General features: G+C 27.1%; 1 protein-coding gene across 2 annotated transcripts; it reads left to right on the top strand.

Moving 5' to 3' along the window:
* Positions 1-1,860: 1,860 nt before the first annotated feature.
* On the top strand, positions 1,861-11,847 carry LOC114125893 (sodium-independent sulfate anion transporter-like). 2 transcript variants are annotated; one of them, XM_027989704.2, is made up of 12 exons: positions 1,861-2,203; positions 3,103-3,344; positions 4,601-4,796; positions 4,894-5,114; positions 5,614-5,821; positions 5,905-6,072; positions 6,146-6,307; positions 6,421-6,561; positions 8,539-8,684; positions 9,242-9,406; positions 9,482-9,711; positions 11,110-11,847. In XM_027989704.2, exons 1-11 carry the CDS (start codon positions 2,086-2,088, stop codon positions 9,674-9,676), a joined length of 1,962 nt encoding a protein of 653 aa, XP_027845505.2. In that variant the 5' UTR covers positions 1,861-2,085; the 3' UTR covers positions 9,677-9,711; positions 11,110-11,847. The 2 variants fall into 2 exon arrangements, with proteins under 2 accessions (XP_027845505.2, XP_027845504.2); XM_027989703.2 differs by lacking the exon at positions 11,110-11,847 and having other exon boundaries at positions 9,482-9,777.
* The last annotated feature ends 408 nt before the right edge of the window (positions 11,848-12,255 follow it).

Genomic DNA, 12,255 nt, shown 5'->3' with positions numbered 1-12,255 from the left:
TACATATACTTTTCATCAAATAATTGTTTATCACATTATTTTATATTTATGATGTTTTATTTTGCTATAAGTACGTAATTTTAAAAAATGTTCAAAATTGGTTAACAGTGAAAATAAATTATATATTTATTTATAGGTATTATTTTTGTTTTTAGAACCATAATATATGAATTTTGCTATGTTATTCTGCTTTATTTCTAAAATTCATAAGTATTGAATGATTTAAATGTAAATTTTAAAATGACATAGGAATTAATAGTATATAATTAAGTAAAGAAGTTTGCAGAATTACACATTTTTTTGAAATAGTATGATAAATTATGTAAGACGGTAATGATAATAATTGAAGTATCCATTGATACTGGAATAAAAAATAAAAAAATAATGGGGCTATATATAAATAATTATTTAATAGGTACTTATACGAATTTATACCTTCGGCCATAAACTAATTTATTTAGATAAAATTGAAAATCATTAAAAATTTAATCCATTACCTATACAATTGAATTTTAACTCAAATGTTAAAAATAGCTTATATTGAATATAGAAAAAATAATTATCTATTCGAAGAGAACTTTTTTTCGGGTTGGAGACTTCTTATATAATAGCATCTTTGTGAGCTGTGATTTGTACCTGAGTATTAAAATTTAAAATACAATCATTCATACTCGTACAATAGGTAAATCTGTTATCTCCAATTCGAACTTATTAACCTATTTCATACTTGGATGACAACACATCACACATGGACATGGAATGAGAATTAGTTATTGCATATTATTGAGAATTAGTTATAATCAATAATAATATCATAAACATTTTTATGATCGTATTCGTGCGTTGTTATTTTATCCGTATCCCACACTAGTATTGACGAATACTGAAGAGTATAAACTTATTTATTATATACAGAATGATTCGAAAACACCTCAAAACACGACCAATCTATTTTTTTCATATAATAATACGTTTATTAAAATTATAATTTCTGAAATATTTGAATGTACTTAAAGATCATATTTTTATTTTCGAATTCTTGAGTTTTTTTTTTGCACTTTTTAAATAGTGTTTTATGAAATAATTAACTTCTATTTTTCAAACAAGAACTCTTCTTTTTTACTGTATATTATTTAATGTATCATTTTTTAGAAAATTTTGATGTGCCTACTAATAACTCTAAATTTGAACGAGTATTTTCACAGTTGTTAAAAATGTTAAAATATTTATACTAATGATAGTTAATAGTTCTTAAAAATGTATTTATAAAAATATAAAATAAATGTTATATCGGGTTTAGCACTTATTATATTTGGACTATTTTTAAAAATTATAAACGTTGATAGATTAATATTAATTACTAAAATTTTTAAATTACCATAGTCATTATCGTGGACATATTATTCTTATTCCTTAGTGCATAAAATTAAAAAATACTCAAAAACTATTCGTTCAACATTTGATTTTGATAAGTTTAAAAGTCTAAAAAAGTTATTTCCTAAATAATATTTATAATAGAAAAGATGGGTTCTCATTTAAAAATCAGAAGGCTGTATATCCATAGCACACTCTTTTAGCACTATAAAATAATTTTAAAACATATTTTTTAAGCTGATTTAAAAATTTCGAAAATTAGATTTTGAACAGCTACATTATTGAAGAAGGAAAGGGGAGTGAGCGTGCTTAGTAATTCACTCTGTATATGCATTATACTTATGATAATTACATCAAACTAATTCGTCAGATACCACTTGTGTTTTACTTGATCTCAGTGTAATATAAACGATGATGATAACGATTTGGCAACCGTTTTCATTGGACGCATCTATAATATACAAGTTGCTGCTGAACCACTTTATAATTATACATAATAATAGCAGTGTACCTATTGTTATGTTACTATTCGAACGTCATAAGTCATAATACAGGTTTTATGTTCTGATATTTATTTATTGTTATTACCTATATCGCATATCTACCGACGTTACACGCGTGAACCATGTAGTTTTTCGTCCGTAACAAACTCAACACCTTCGACGTGCATCGTTCGACAATAGAAAATAAACGTCAAAAATCGAAATAAACATGCCCCCCAGCCCTTGTAGTTCGAAAAGTAATAGACTGCCGGATATCACGGAGAATTCAGCGGATACGCTGGTCTATGACCGCGAGATATTAAATATTGGAAGTTCTGACTTCATCCGTAAGTTAACATACATCTAGTAACTACACGTGGCACGCTGGAATAGCACCATACAAGACCACCATTTCAATATGAACAGCGTCAAGTTTAAAATTGTTTAATTCGTGAATAATGTTACTTATATATTATCCCTTTTTACTATTGTAAAATAAACTTTTCATTTGATAAGGTAATAATTGTTACACTATATTACTATAAGAACTTTGGTCGGTCCAGTCGATTCCACGTCCCAAACCACAGTGTTCACCAATACACAATCAATTTTTTTTTTCGTATTACAGTATAATCCAATTTTTTTAGCATTTTAATGAGGATTTAGATTTTGTTTTAATTTAACAATGTAGGACGTTATATTTAGTTCTAAATATAGTAACTTAAAAGCCTTTAAGGTGATTGCCGTACTCATATGATTCATGGCAAAGACCACTGCAGAAATATATCATATTCAGATATTCTTAATGATTTCGGCAATATATTTTCATGGGAATTTATAATAAAATAATTATACTTTATCATTTGTATAATCTTATCTCTTGAGTTTATACCGTAATAATAAATACAAATAGGCATCTATAGTACCTATACTAATGTGACTATATGAGGAGTGAAGACTACGGTGCATGATCTATGAAAGCTCCAAACGAAAAAATACAAAAATGCACGGTTTTAGTGTAGCTGTTTGACTAACTAAAAGATTAATTATTTCTTAAGACCTCATGTATAATATGTATATTATATTGTTTTTTACTGTTTCGAATACTTTAACTCTATCAAGAGATATTTTACATGCATTTGGTTTTGGTCGTTTATTAAAGTATGAATTGCTGTGATAATTATATATAACTATAGACGATATTTTAATATTATTTTAATATATGACACTTTGTACATAATTATAGTGATAGACGAGGTGAGCGTTAAAGAGGAAAAAAATGTAAAGACCTATTGCACTCAAATAGCCTACAAGACTAAATCAGCGTTCAAGCGCAAAAACATACCCAAACGATTGCCATTTCTACAATGGTGGCCGACTTACACGAAGGAAAACTGTATTGGAGACCTCCTAGCTGGCATCACAGTCGGTCTAACACTCATACCACAATCCATGTCATTCGCAGCTCTTGCTGGTCTAACACCTCAAGTAAGTAAATGGTAATATCAGGTAACTGGTAGCGTTAAACAATTTTTGTGTATTGTATGTTCGTTAATTGTGCTATAAAAAATATAATACGATAAGTAAAGAATAAATAATTTGTCAAATGTATATTTTATGCAATGTAAAAACGTATGTACTTAACGTATGTGTTTAAACAAAAATCAAATATAATATTAATATTAAATCTCCTTTTAAGTTAATTAATAAAAAAACATTTAAATTTAAGCACAAAATTACTATATACGAAAAACACTATGAATATTTAAAAAAATATTTGTGCAAACCTTCGTTTTATCCCTTAATAATCAATTTTTATTTTATAAATGTTGTAGGTATGAATCATAATTATACTTAATTAAAGGTCATAACTCATATTAATATGATTTATATATTATATACAAAGAACTATAAATAATCAAAGTCAGATGTCAGAACATAGATACATTAAGCCTACCCCATAAGCATATTGAACCTCATGAACATATTAATATTTATTATACACATTTTTGCCAATGTTGATTATAAACAATATATATTAATAAATTATATATTTTCAATTGATAAATGCAATTTTAACTACCCCAGCGACCATATGAGTGTTTAGAACAATTTTACATATTTGACCAAGGGTACATTTTTGAGAAATTTTATACATGGAAAACAATTTCCTCACAACATAAAAAAATTCCAAAAATTAGTTTTGAGTTAATTTAAATTCGCAGGTCTGGTGCATTCTAGAGTTATCAAGCTTAAACATGTCTGTGCCAGTGATGATAGTACTGACAGACAACAGTATGTAGTATCTTAATATTATTTTAAAAATAGGAAATTGTATAAACATTGTATCAAAATTGCATGCTTGAATAATAATAAAGTTGCACACAATCTATCATTTTTAAAAACAATTAGCAATTAAATTAACCAATTCAAAATGTTGAATTGAACATTGTTTCTTGAGCTTAAAGTTTTAACACACAAAATCAATATAATTATGCTAATTAAAAATTACTTATAAAATTTACATAATTTTATAAATAATATACAGGCTATAGCCTACATAAGTACATAACGGACTATGATATACAACTATAAAACAACGTTTTAATTTTTAAGATAGGCATGCAATTCGGATGCAGTGGTAGCACGTTTATCAACGGAAGTACTATTCGTTTCACATAATATATTATATAAATATGATCAATTACCAAAGTTTGTGTCCTATATTATCCGCTTTTTTGCAGTACGGTCTATACGGTTCGTTCATTGGCAGTATAATGTACGTCTTCCTAGGCACTTGTAAGGAAGTCCCCATGGGTCCAACAGCCATTGTGTCGCTAATGACGTATAACACGCTCAACGGATTAGGGCCAGTATATGGCACTCTGCTGTGCTTTTTGACTGGAGTCATTCAACTGATCATGGGAGTAGTAGGATTAGGTATGCCCGTATAGACGTGGACTATGATTCACGATTTGAAGACAATCCCAATGACTATATTTCTCATCAAATATTATTCCCGATATATCGAATACAGGATTCTTGATCGATTTCATTTCCGGCCCGGTAAACGCGGGATTCACGTCGGCCGTCGCCATACTCATCGTCGTGTCCCAAGTCAAAGACATAATCGGCATACGAGCTGTGGGGTCGACTCTGCTCGACATAGTTGTATCCCTGTCCAAAGACATTGAAAACTTCCGAGTTGGAGACATAATACTTGGATCGACGTGCATTGTTGTGATTTTGTTGTTACGAGTAAGTGAAAAAAATTTAAATTAAATTTATTCTATGTTAAAATTATACAAAATGATTCACCAAGCATACTTACTTCCATCGTATTATTTCTTAGTAATACATTTATTCAAATTCTGATTTTTTCAAAAATACTTCATTCGATCGAAAAACATAAGTTTGTATTTCTATAGGACAATCCTTTAACTTATAAGCAATACGTACACAAATCTTAAAGTTTAAAAATATGATCTTTAAGTAAATTTAAAATTTCTAAAAATCAGATGACTGCATTATTGAAGAAAAAAGAAGCAAGCATGCTTGGTGAAACACTCTGCATATTGTACCATCAAATACCGACTGTAAGTAGGTATTTTAAATAAATTAAAAAAAAAAACAAGTTTCAAATTTAACAAAATAAATTCTAACTATTGTAAATCATACTCACGTTATTATAATTATGAACGATAACGCATATTTTGTTTGTAACGATATTGATCTATATCCTATTACTATTTTTGAGATGTTAGCTCTGATTCACATTGGCTCAGAGGAAGACAGCCAACGAACAAAGTTTCAGCAAATTATCAATAGAACCATGTGGTTGATCGGCACTTTTAGGAATTCGATCGTCATCATTGTGACCACGTTCATTGGATTCGTTTACGTGAGTTCTTCGGGCCACGACGTGACATCTAATGAATTGCCACCGATACCGTTTAAAGTAATCGGTAAGTATATGATGTTTAAAATATTGTGGTTGTTAGCCTAGGAATAAAGAACCCATGGTCAATTTATATATTATATGTTACAGGTAAAATTCCGGCGGGTTTGCCTGATTTCGATTTCCCGAAGTTCAGCATTACGCGAGACAACGGAACCACAGTCGGATTCTTTGAGATGGTATCGGACATGGGTTCTGGAGTTATAGTCTTACCAATAATAGCATTAATCGAAAACTTATCCATATGCAAAACATTTTGTCAGTAAAACTGCAGTGAAAAAATAAATATTTGCTTATTACGGATCCATGAACTTTTTTTTTTACTTTGTAGCTTTGGGAAAACCTATTGATGCTACACAAGAGTTATTGGCAATTGGCTTGTGTAATATCGGAAATTCGTTTTTTCATGCATTTCCAGGTACGGGTTCTTTCTCTAGAAGTGCCGTGAATGCCGGTAGTGGCGTAAGAACACCAATGGGAGGTTTATATTCTGGTGAGACCAATTTTATTTTTCATATCAATCATATAATATTATCTTGTGTTTCGTGGATGTAGTTCAATTTTCAAAATTCAACTAATCAATATAATTATTATTTCTATTTTTAGGAATTTTGGTCATCGTAGCTTTATTATTTTGTACACCTTATTTTTATTATATACCAAAATCGGCTCTTGCGGCGATTATTATTGCTGCGGTCATATTCATGGTGGAAATTCGTGTTGTTAAACCGATTTATCGATCAAAAAGTAATATTATATATTTATTTGCTTAAAATATATATGATTGTAACCAAAAGATATTCATGAAAATCTAACACTATTCAATTATGCCTAATATTATGTTTAATATTCAAAAGCACTTGTAACTAGATTGTTTGATATAATATGTTTTGTAATAATTGTTGGGTGTAATGATTATTTTAGTACTTAATTATTTAACATGATGGATTATGGAGTATTATGGAGTAGTAAAATTTAATTGCGTGTTGTTTTAATAGAATTCATAGAAGTAAAATGTATAAGTACATGTTATTATGTTGATTATTACGTTTGTATTTGATAAATGTAACCACTTTCAAAAGTGATATGCTAAATGTTTCAAAAAATATACATTCAGACTTTTGAAACATTATATGAAGATTAAGTATAACATTTTTAAAAAAATATATTCTTTAAGTTTTATACATAAATCATTGATTTTTATATCGTTTTAAAAAAATAAGCAATGAACATTTTATTTTTGAAATATTCCTAGGTTCTAAAGTTTTGAAAATAAAAATAGGTTTACTCTATATAAAATATAACTCTATATAATTAACGTTTTACCGTATTTTATTTGAATTTATACTAAATACTGTTTTCTAGAACTTAAATAAATAAAATTATACCTTTGAATGAAAATTATATTAGATAATATCCAAATTTTGCTGGAATAAATATTAATATTATGTCATTTAATTGTATATTATGTGTATTATTCATTTTAAATTCTGAGCGGAAAATGAATATATTGATTTTTAAACAATGTGATTTTTTTTTATCTGTCATCAGTCATCACTTTATGGCACAATAAAATTACTTCAAATTTTAATTGAAAAATTAATAGGAGTGAAAATTACAAATATATATAATAAAATATCCTTGGAAATACAGGGATCTAGAAAAAATTACACAAGGAAGAAATACTCTTGAAAAAAATGCCTGGTAAAAAATATTCAAGGAAATAATACTTGAATAAAAAATACCAATGGTAATAATATCCGAAAAAAAAAAACTTGAAAAAACAATAATTATGTACATATTTATACATATTTATAGGTAGATACATTAAAAAAATTATATGTTCAATGTCCATACTTGATAGGTATTATATTGAATAAAAAAATTGAATACAGTTAAAGGTATTTGTCATAATAATATAATAAGAATCTGGCAACTCTTACAAAATAATACGTCAGTTAATAATTATTACTATCGTAACAAATTAAATAAAAAAATTATATATTAATTTAATATAATGTACTTAAGTCTGATTTATTTTCATCATTATTATGTAATTATGTAACTTTACGTAAATAATATTCATCTATTTTTGAGAAACAATTCATTTATAATTATTAACTACCCGATCATTGTAGGCAACTATAGTGTAGTTACCTACTACATAGTGTAGGTTATATTAATCTTTTTTATTTACTTTAAGGATGGGAAGCAATTTTATTAGGATGCTTCTGTATATTTTTATTGGATATTATTTCCATGGGGTATTTTTTCCACAGTTATTTTTTTTACCGGGTATTTCTTCTTATGGTATTTTTAACAATTATCGAAATGCAAAATAATCAACCATACATTTTTATTCGAAATAGAATTTTAACGCAATGATTAATCGTTGAATTCAAATTTAAAACATTTATTACAAAAATAAATAAAAGAACTTAAAGAAAAGGCGAGTAATCGGTTAGAATGGAGAATTGGAGTTGTAAACCAACCTTCGGGTTGAAAAAAAAAAAAAAAAAAATTACAAAAATTTACTCAATGCGAGGTAAACTCAATAAATACTTTCTAAATTGTAGAGAATAATTTTTTATCGATCACATCGATTTTGTAGTACTTAGATAGTTAGATTATAATTGTTTATACTATAATTTTTATATTATTGTTTATAATTATACTTTGGAAAATTAAGATTTTTTTATTAAGTTTTTTTTTATTTATGTTTAGAAAGCGATCTTATTCCCGGTCTAGGAACGTTTTTCGCCTGCTTGTTACTACACATGGAATTAGGGATTTTAATTGGAGTCGGCTTAAACTTGATATCGATTCTTTACCACGCGGCAAGACCTAAACTTTCAATTAGAGTTAACACGGTAAGGAGGTGGCTAAATTATCGTTTTGTAATTAACTAATATACGAATATATCAATTTTTCTCCGAACTTCCTAATTGCGGACAAATTTTCAATAGTTTTTTTTTATACATCAATTGTGGACTGTGCAGGTTTCAATGTCAAAATTGTGGAAGTTGGTCAATTTATTTTTGATATTGGCATTATTGTTAACTTGTTCGAAACAATACAAACAATATGATGTATTACCCTAAAAATTGTAATGCAAAGCATTTAAAATGAATCCGGTCAAAAATGATTATAAATCGTTTTAACTTGTAGCTTATCTTAAGTCCTAAGAAACGGTAAAAAAAAATTTTGTCTGCAATAAGTATATCACTTTTTTATAGGTCACATCCACAATTAATATGTTAATGATAAAACCCGTGTCCGTAATAATTTTTATATTATATATTAATGGATTAAACAATTTGTCTATTTATCCGCAGCTATAGTATGTAGCCATTTTTCTTTGGCACCATTGCAAACAATACCTAATATAATAATAAAAACACGATATTTTTGTATAATCTTATTACAGACTAGAAGTGGTATTAATTATCTGATGATGACTCCAGACAGATGTTTGATATTTCCATCAGTCGATTATGTGAGAAACATTATCATTAAGCACAGTTTAAAACAAAATTTACCGGTAGTCATTGATTGTTCGCATATATATGGAGCAGATTTTACTGCTGCCAAGGTATTTATTAGTTCCCTTTCATTCTTATTCTTATTTATAATTACAATAATTATTATTTACGCAATTTGTTTACAGGTCATAGAATTATTAACTATAGACTTTTCACGAAGAGGACAGTTGTTATTTTTTTACAACTTGAAACCAAGCTTAGTCAATGTTTTTGAGGGAGTTCGTCCAAAAGACTTCAACATACGATTATTCTACGAAAGTCGAGAAATTGATCAACTATTACTCAAACATATGGCCATAAACAACACCTCGGAAGATTGAGAATTATTTAAATACCTACAATTTAAGATAATTTTGTACGTTCCATGTATAGAAATTTTGATTGATAGTTATAAAAATAAAATATAAAAGTATTTTTTTAAGTATTAAATATAATATTAATATGTTTTAATAAAAAAAGTCGATCAAATGGGTACCGCTCTGCTATATTTTGGGTAAATAATTATCGTTACGCAATTTTGTAAAAATTTAAAATTCAAACGCACTTAAAATTTTTCTTATAATGATGTTTCGAATTTTCTCTATAGCTACTTGAAAGAAAACTTAATGTTGAACTTTTAACCTTGAATATGAACACATAAAAATTATGATTTTTCAACTACAAAATTACTTGCAAATTTTCGCAATTTTCATAGATTTCGTAAAAATTTGAACTATAAACGCTTATAAAAAAAAATTGTGACTAATGATTTTTGATCTTTTTAAACTACAATAAGAACAGCTCATAAGGAAACTTGTATTAAATTTTCAAGTTTTTTTGGAAACTAAAATTTTTTTTTATCGACACTTCAAAACCAAATTCTCAGAAAAGTCAAAATATGTTGAAAATTGAACTGTACATAGATATCACTAATATAAACATTTGGTGAAAAATTCAAGCATACAGAAATTCATTTTTGAGTTACAACTATATAAAAAAAACGATTTTGTCAAAAACTGATTATGCGTAAGAATTCCTTTTTTTCTCGATTTTTTTGAAAACTACTGGAAACTTCTTACTTTTTACCTCTATAATAAACCAAGAATATTTCGAAAATTACCTCTGAAGTTTTAAATTAAAGAATTATTTCGACAAATTATGGTGTACACCAGCGTTTCCCAATATCACTCACTCGGGAGCAATAGGGCTATCCAGGGAGGGGGGGGGGGGGGTGATGAAAGTTTCAAGCTAAATTAATTTTGTATTGCATACCTATGTACCAATACATTTTTTTTATGGTAGGGAAGCGTCTGTGATTTATTTTTACAAGTGGGAGGTAAAGATAAAAAGTTTGGGAATCACTGGTGTACACAGAAACAAAAATAAAACATCATTGTAAAATCAATACATTCATCATTTTGTTCAAAATCTAAAAATCTCAATTGAAAAATAATTAAGATTTAAGATTTAATATTATTTCCACATATAAATATAAATATGCCATATTATTAAACTACAAGTTCATAATATTTTTTTTCTAGGATGGGATAAGTTTGCCCCCCCCCCCATGCGTTCCCAATGGGCACTGCCTATGTGTATATTATAATATAATATATTTATAAGGAAATTAATTAGTACAAGTTTAAATGTTTTAAAATATAATAAACTATTAATCACTATAATAACTAACAATCTATATAATTTATTATTATGATTTATTTTTACATACCTACAATTTCGATACCTTAATTAATGTTCAATATTCGTCTAATAGACTTTCACATACGCTTATTCAACAACTGTCGTTATATTAATCAGCTGTTGTATAAACGTGCACATAATGCGATGACAATAAACAGCAATTCCGGATTCGGATGTGGCTGAGACGCTGAATGTTATCTGAATAACTTCAATTTAAGATCACTTTGTATATTGTTATAACCTATTCTTAAACAGAAATTTTGACGATAATTATTCAAAAAATTTTTTTTTAATGTTGCTAAGCTAAATATATAATCTATATTGTATTATTATACTCACGACTGACTGATTTATAATTATAACTATTGTACCTATATGATACAATATATACATAGTTCTTTAATATAAAATAGTTATTATACTTGGATATAGTTTTAGACCTGAATTTTATAATTGGTTAATTAATTAAAATCACCCAAATTATAATGTTTAAAATTACATTTTTACATTTACATTTAATGGAGTTAAGACGGGGTAAAATCACGGGTTATTAACGTGTTACGGACAACGCCGTACAGTTAGATATTGTAGTAAAACAAGTTAAACTGTTAAACTAACTGTTAATTACATCTTACGGTATCTACCCTTCTTCAAAATTATTAAAGCATAACCTTTAGTAGTTAATTGTTTTGTATTTTTAATGTATATTTATGTGTACAATATCTACTTACAATATCGAATTTGGATTATTTTAATTAATATTTAATAAGTATAAGAATTCAGAGTTCAGACATTCGGTTGATGTTTCTCATAATTATTATTTGTAATTAATTCGAGTATAATGGATTTTTGGTTTTGTTTATTATATTATATACTCATTTGTAAGATTTCAACAATAAAAATATTTCGCAAGCACGTCATATATTTTTTTATAGCTCAAATTATTAATTTATTCGTTGATAAAAAATTGCAGTTAAGTTGTTAATGATCCATCGTATGAAAATTTGAATAAGGATTTCGTCTTGTAATCTGTATTATACGTTTTATGATGCTATATAAAACGATGAGACTTTATTGTATTCAGCGTCGAACGTCAAGATATTTTTTATTATTATTAAATAATAAATGTCATGCATCAAAACGTTAACGACTTCAGAGTTCAAAGTCCATAACACGACTTGTTTTCTCACAAACAATAATAATATCTATATTGTTTTAT

The sequence above is a fragment of the Aphis gossypii genome, chromosome 2 (genome assembly GCF_020184175.1).
Source record: "Aphis gossypii isolate Hap1 chromosome 2, ASM2018417v2, whole genome shotgun sequence".
NCBI lineage: Eukaryota > Metazoa > Arthropoda > Insecta > Hemiptera > Aphididae > Aphis > Aphis gossypii.
The sequence above is the reverse complement of the archived record's forward strand: the minus strand, read 5'-3'. Positions and strand labels throughout refer to the sequence as shown.

Bases quoted from the DNA above. Each gene is read 5' to 3' on its own strand.
- LOC114125893 (XM_027989704.2), top strand. From the start codon at position 2,086: ATGCCCCCCAGCCCTTGTAGTTCGAAAAGTAATAGACTGCCGGATATC. The intron at 2,204-3,102 runs GTAAGTTAACAT...ACATAATTATAG, and splicing joins TGGAAGTTCTGACTTCATCC to TGATAGACGAGGTGAGCGTT. The intron at 9,407-9,481 runs GTATTTATTAGT...ATTTGTTTACAG, and splicing joins CAGATTTTACTGCTGCCAAG to GTCATAGAATTATTAACTAT.